This window comes from Fulmarus glacialis, unplaced genomic scaffold (assembly GCF_000690835.1).
Source record: "Fulmarus glacialis isolate BGI_N327 unplaced genomic scaffold, ASM69083v1 scaffold29330, whole genome shotgun sequence".
Lineage (NCBI taxonomy): Eukaryota > Metazoa > Chordata > Aves > Procellariiformes > Procellariidae > Fulmarus > Fulmarus glacialis.
In genome coordinates this window covers 1-6,706 of record NW_009190038.1, presented here as the reverse complement: position 1 = coordinate 6,706, position 6,706 = coordinate 1, and the positions used below count along the sequence as shown (strand labels likewise).

At 53.3% G+C, this 6,706-nt stretch overlaps 1 protein-coding gene across 1 annotated transcript; it reads right to left on the bottom strand.

The window, feature by feature from the left end:
• Positions 1 to 1,601: 1,601 nt before the first annotated feature.
• On the bottom strand, positions 1,602 to 6,659 carry PLK1 (polo-like kinase 1). Its single transcript, XM_009584301.1, has 9 exons — positions 6,476 to 6,659; positions 6,216 to 6,360; positions 5,630 to 5,723; positions 4,883 to 5,102; positions 4,400 to 4,558; positions 4,098 to 4,175; positions 3,444 to 3,598; positions 2,792 to 2,974; positions 1,602 to 2,344 (listed from the first exon to the last, which is right to left on the bottom strand). Exons 1-9 carry the CDS (start codon positions 6,489 to 6,491, stop codon positions 2,138 to 2,140), a joined length of 1,257 nt encoding a protein of 418 aa, XP_009582596.1. The 5' UTR covers positions 6,492 to 6,659; the 3' UTR covers positions 1,602 to 2,137.
• Between the last annotated feature and the right edge of the window lie 47 nt (positions 6,660 to 6,706).

Below are 6,706 nucleotides of genomic sequence, written 5' to 3'. Positions count from 1 at the left end.
CACCCTGCCCGTACCCACAGCCCCGTCTTGCAGCAGCTGGGAGCAGCCCCAGGGGATCTCCAGCGTCCTTCTTCCCCTCCCTGGGGCGAGGTGGGGCCCCAGAACCGGCTGGTCGCCCAGTGTACACATGGGCCACAGGCAGCACGGTCCAGAAGAGGTGAGCATAGGGTGGCACTGGGCTCTCACCTGGGGTCTCCTGAGCCCAGGAGGGACCCTCTGGGCACCCACCTTTGCAAACGCTCACAGTCAGGCTCAGTGGCCTGAAGGCATTTGTGTCAGAGAACTAAAAAAAAATCTCTGCTGTGGACATGATGTTTGAGGAGAAAAAGAAAACATGTTGGGTTTTCCTGAGGGCAGCCAGCAGAGCGATGCAGCTGGGCTGGGGCTGGGTCCCAATGGGGCATTTGCCAGGGATCGGCACGCTTTGCCCTCCCATGGCATGTGCCTGGGAAAGCTGCTCTTCGAGCGTGCGTCCAACATGGCTGTGACTAGGACTGATACACCAGGCTTGACACTGGAGACGATCCTTCAGCCCTGCCGAGGCGCAGCGCATCAATTTTAGGGCTTGGACCTGCGATTTGCATCAGGGCTGCCAAGGGCAAGGTGCCACCAGCCCTGGAGGGAGGCATGGGGCCTCCAGCACAAGCCCAATAATGAAGTTTTTAATCTCAGCTGGGCTGAGAAAAAGGTTTTCTCCCTCTTGGTCACCAGCAGCCTGTCATTGTGCCAGGCCCCCCATGTCAGTCCTGTGCCCAGGAGCCCCGAGCAGTTCGCACAGCAGCGCAGCTATTCAGGAGCAGTTGTCTCAGGGGAGAAAGGCAGGGAAACCCCTTCTCCCAAGGGATCCGTCCCTCTGAACACACGCCTGTGCCTGCAGCTCCCACAGCCTCTCCTGCTGCCGCAGGGCAGGTATCCCATGGGTGTTCTATTTTACTGCATGCCCATGAGCATGTATTTCATACAAGCCAGCCTCCAAGTGCAGCACCCGCTGGGTCCGCAGGCAGCCTGGGAGCCCCTCGGCAAGGCTTCCTCTCCAGAACAGCAATGATTTTGTACAGTCTGATTCCTCTGTGTGCGGGGGTGTGGGATTTTGTTACACAGGTAACAAGGGGTTTGTACCTGGTTTGTTTTCAGAATACTGTATGGCCTAGAGCATTTTATACAAAATGTTATAAAAAAATAAAAACTAAAAAGCTTGTCCTTAAAAATAAACTGGCCTGAGAGCACCCATAGGTGCTGGCAGTCAGCAATGGTGGGATAAAACCCAACATAGCTTACTGGGCTGCTGCTGAACTCTACTACAGTAGATGACTTATCTTAATTCTATAGTCACATTTTTGAGCATCTTTCCTGTAGTAAAGAGAGCCAATCAAATGGGAAATGAGAAGATAGGGCTGTTAGCCTCCAGGTTAGAGCACATCTCCTGTCATACCCCATGGTCTCCTCTCCTGCAGCACAGCTGGGGAGATCAGCACAATCAAGAAGACAGCATGAGCTCATGAAGAGGACAGCTCTTGCTTGGAGGGGAAGCCAGAGGCAAGGTGCTGCTCCCTCCCTCACAGCAAGCCAAAGGGAACCACAACAGGCTGGACACTGCAACAAACAATCTTTAATCAAGTTATGCAATATACAAAAGTTAAGGTCTCCGGTATTAATTTCAGTATTAAAAGGCTGATTGCTCAGTCTCACCTTGGGCATGTTAAATACCTTACCTGAATTTCTACAAGAGAAAACAAAAGCCTAGAGCATCAGCACAGACATGTACAAATAACTTACATGATAGTTCTGCTCTCCCCGTGCTTTGTTCTCTCAAGAGAAGGCCCAGGAGCCTCAAACAAGAGGGTTGGTTTTTGAGTCAGACTTTTGGCTTTGGGAAGTTAGGAAAAAAGACTAGGTATGCAATTAAAAAATAGACTTTCTATTAGGAGTGGGGAGCAAGAAACCTTTGGGTACCAGTCAGAGTGAACAACGCCGTCCCCACAGCATCAGGGGCTTCCTTGTGGCAACTAGGCCATACCCAGGAGTGGGAGCTGAGCTGTATGAGAGGAGGTTACAGTGCAAGCAGGGATGCTACCAGACCTTCTCATCCACAGCTGGGACCGTTTGGCACAGATGTTGAGTCCATCGAGAACAAGGTCTAAGCAGAGGATTTCACACGGGCTGAGCCAGACTTTGAACTGAGGAGCTTCTCCACCATGGTGCGAGCATAGCGGAGCCGGCTGGCCAGCTCCTTGCAGCATCCGTGTTCCTCGATGAGGCTCAGCTTGTACGTGCGGAAGTCCCGTTTCTCATCTATGTATGTGACGGCAGCCATGAGAGGGCACAAGATGACTTTGGTGTGGTCCTGTGGGGAGAGAACACACCGTCACGCTGAGCACTCTGCTCCTTGGGGACTGCATTTTCTCGGCATGAACTATCTCTAAAGTTTATAGTTGAGGCATCCCAGCTGCACCCAGAAGCATGCTGACAAAGCACCATGCTGCAGCATTTATCCACAGATTGCAGCAAAGGGGGAAAAAATCGATCTGGCCAGCCACCTCAAGACAACTGCGCCCGAGACTGTGCAGCAGCCTCCCTCCCGCTAACAGACGCAGCCCCTTCACAAGCTAGGAGTGTCTGGGTGGTTTATGTACCGGCAAGGGGAGTAAGGAGCCTCCCAGTGCCCGGTTCACTGGCCAAAGTTCCAGCTCAGGCTATACCTTCCTGCTGCCTTGCATACAGCACTGCGTGTAGCAGGGCTCTTTCAGCAGCTGGAGCTACGGCCCTGGGGAACACAGAGTAGCAGCCTCACCTGGAAGAAGTTGATCTGCACGGTGCCATTGCTGAGGTGCAGGATGATGGCGCTGCGGGTCCGGAACCACGTGCAGAGGTAGGGTAAACGGGCCAGCTCGTCTCCTTCCCGAGGCGTGATGTTAGCACCCGCCTTCAGCAAGTGCTCGCTCATGTAGTTCCGGAAGTATTTCAATAGTGTTATCTGCAGACAGGAGAGGCTGTGAGCAGACAGGCTGAGGATGACCCCTGCTATTTGGGGAGGGCAGGGGCTGCTATCACAGTCCCAGAGCCTCCTTACATCTTTCAGAGCTTGAGGTGTCACTGCACAAACTTGTGCAAATTCTCATACTCAAAGTTAACTTTGTCTGTGATACTTGAGACTCACTTTGCTGAACATTTCGGTACATGCAAGTCTTGTGAGCACTTAATTCTCTGAAGCTGCTCATAAATGAGCCTCAGATAGCAACCAGAAATAAGCAGTTAGAGCTGTTAGTGTCTGTCCTTGGAGCCATGTTTTATCAGCCAAGAGGAAGCCTGCAGAATGCCAGCAACCCCAAGTTACAGATGATCCTCTCTGGGACCCACCCTGCCAACAAAACTCAACAAGGCTGGCAGAAGTCTCACCAGGAGTAGCCACCCCCCAAGCAAGAGCTCCTGTCCCCAGGACTGACCTTCTTGTTCAAGGCAGAGGGGTAGGATCTCACAGTGAAGTAGGACTCGGTGCTGTTTTGCTCGATGTACTGCAAGCTGTCCCCATCATTGTACATAATAAGACGAGTGGAGTCATTGAAGAGAACTCCAACACTGTTGTCACACAGCTGGTAACCTAGTTCAAAAGGGAGCCCATTAGGCCTTCAAATACATGGGCCCACCAGTTGTGTGAAATATAAAGGCAGAAGATTGTATCATCTAGGGGTTCCCCGACAGCCACCCCACCAAGTCCCCACCAAGTCTAAAGATTCTCCTCTTTGTGGAGGTCTGGGTGGCACTTTTCCTCCTCTGGATTTGTCATCCTCCCTTGTTGCATCACCTGCTGTAAAAGCAACTTTAGCTGCCACGGTGGGTACATGTGCTTACTGCAGAGCGAGGCCAGCCACCGCATGCAGCAGGTGGCCATTTTCCACCTTAAAGTGGCCAGGGCTGATGTTCAGTGACTACTACTCTGGATTCACTGGGTATTTGGTAATGTTCCCAGCGGTGTTCTTGGACACACACACTGGAATACTGTGATTAAAGAACCAGACCTATGCAATACTCAAATCAAAGCTTTCCCCAGCCTCTTCAGAAGCTAGAAAAGGCTGAAGTATTGCCCCCATATTATTTACCTAGACCATATTTATCTGAGTAGTCCACCCATTTGCTAACCCAGAAGATGGGAATGCAGGCTGGGTCTTCAGCTTCTTCTGCAAAGAGGAAAGGAGTTTGTTAGAAGACATTTCACAGCATCCTGTGCACCCCGGCGAGAAAGCAAGGCCAAAAGGAAGGTAAGTAGCTACTGCATCACTTCTCAGCCTTCCAGTTTGAAATTGAAGTCAGATGGTCTCTCACTTCAGACAACAGCATCAGAGTGACAGAGAAGCAAGTTATCCAGGAAGGCCAGTGCCTGTGATATTGTCCCCAGACTCACCTTGTCTCACTGCCACTCTCTCGGAGGGCTTGGCCGAGTTGACTGCAGTCAGCTGCTGTAACATGTCAGCTAAGTGACAGTCAACAGCATCTCCCAGCTCCCGCAGCCCAGCTACGTCTTCCTTTTCAGGCAAGTTCTCTAGTGCAGGGCTGTCTGGTCCTGGGCCAGGAAAGAGAAGAGTGGAGGCATGACCAGAGAGTAGGTTTCTAAAGGCACCAGATTTACATTCTATGTAGCTATAAGAAACACACTGTGTATCATATAGCTAAAGCTAGTGCTGGTACTTCCTCCCTGCTTTGGTTCTGGGCAAAGAGCGAGGAGACCTCTCTCTCATTCACGAAACACTCCAGGTTTTCGTAAGAATTGGGAGAAGAGGTGAGGGAGCGCCACATTCCCCACTGATGGTTCTGGATGTTGCTGGAGGCGCTGCAGGCTCTCATCCAGCGCTGCAGTCCAGCCCCACCTCCAGACACTTGCACTTACCTTTGTTGAGTGCAGTCAGCGGCTTTCGCCCATTCAGTTCAAGTCCACTAGGAGCAATTGAAAATCTAGGTGCAACGGTGAGACAGCTGGTGGGCAAGCGGCTGGGGATGTATCCTGACGTGAAGAACTCGTCATTCAGCAACTCGTCGATAGTTGGGCGCGTGGCAGGGTCGGACCTCAGCATCTTCTGGATGAGGTTAGCAGCTACGGGGTTGATGTGCTAAAAGGAGACAGGCAGAGTTTAGAGACAAGGGTCACTAATGCAAATGCATGGGATATACAACCCGAGAGAAGTTCTGCTTGGAGCAGAGCTCCTGTGCTGCGTCAGGCAAGCAGGATGCAAGCCTGGGGAAGCAGAATTGGGCAGGCATGGAGAGCTGTTTCCTAACAGCACGCAAAGCCTAAAGTCAACTGACTTTAGCAAGACCGAATCAACAGCAGCGGAATGAGCTGGGGACCTGGCCCAGACCTCATGGACTTGAGCACGTCCATTTAACCCCATGTGCCAACAGCCCAGCTCAGATTTTTGCTGGATTACGGCGGGGAAGCTGCTGGCTCCCCAAGAGGAAGCTGGCCCTACAGGTTCACTCCACCACCGACTGAAACATCCCCTTCCTAGCACTCCGCAATAAGAGCGTTCCACCATTATGCGAGAGCCCATTAAGTGCCAGAAACAGGATGGTGCAGCAGGACGCTGACCGAGAACTGCTGCGAGGTGAACGGATCCACCTATGGGAAGCGCCATACCTTGGGAATAGTATACTCGTTCTTCTTGATTCGGATGTATGTTTCTTTTAGACAAGAAGTTTCAAAAGGCGGTTTCCCCACCAGCAGAGTGTACCTGCGCGTTTACAGACAAAAGGGTATCAGTTTTGCAAAAGAGACTCAGACTTGCACGCGGAAGTGACCCCATCCTAAGGACATCCTGGGACTTTCCTGGCAGAGGGAACACACTTGGCATTGGACACGCAGTATTGCAGATGGCTATGTGTACTGTGCCTGGTTCCTGCCCCCTGAAAAGGGAAGCTGGGATCTACTACCCTCTGGGGGAAATTCCAGTTAGGAAGCATGGGCTTTTGGGAAATGCCTTGAGACAGCCATGCTGCGTAGCAGATCAGCCTGCAGACGCACACACACCGGTGTGTGCGGAGCACGGGGAAAGACGTGTGCTGGCTGGCAGCGGGGCTCAGCCAGGGCAGGCGCTCTGGAGACAGCACGCCCAAAGCTTCAGCTCACACCAAAGCCCAGAGCATCCAACGAGACCTGGACCACAGGGACCGCCCAGCCCCACGTCCGGCCCATGGCATGGCCGCACAGAGGCATTTTGACTCACATGATGCAGCCGATGGACCAGATGTCCACCTCAAAGCTGTGTCCTTTCTTGCCCAGCACCTCCGGGGCAATGTAGTTCGGGGTCCCACAAAGGGTCTTCTTGCGCTCACCGTCGTACTCCACTTTGGTGGCCAGGCCAAAGTCACCTGGGAGAGATGGGGTATGACCGGAGATGCCCTGGGTGGCTGGTCCCCAGGGCCGGGGTCCCTGCTGTGGGGCAGCCATGGGGGACTGGCAGGGCATCACGTCACAGGCACCTACCGATCTTCACCTCCATGTCGTCACTGAGGAAGAGGTTGCCCAGCTTGAGGTCCCGGTGAATGACGCGGTGGTTGTGCAGGTACTGGCAGCCCAGGATGGTCTGGCGCAGGTAGTACCGCACCTCGGGCTCGCTCAGCGCCTTCCGCCGCTTGTGCAGCTCCAGCAGCGACTGCGGGGGACGGTCAGCACCGGGTGACACCGACACCCCCCACCACCGGCACGTCCCGCCGC

Excerpts from the sequence above, each read along its gene's own strand:
- PLK1 (XM_009584301.1), bottom strand. Across the intron at positions 4,559-4,882 it reads GCTGACTGCACTCAACAAAG|GACCAGACAGCCCTGCACTA; the intron begins GTAAGTGCAAGT and ends TTCCTGGCCCAG. Across the intron at positions 4,176-4,399 it reads GAGAGTGGCAGTGAGACAAG|AAGAAGCTGAAGACCCAGCC; the intron begins GTGAGTCTGGGG and ends TCCTCTTTGCAG.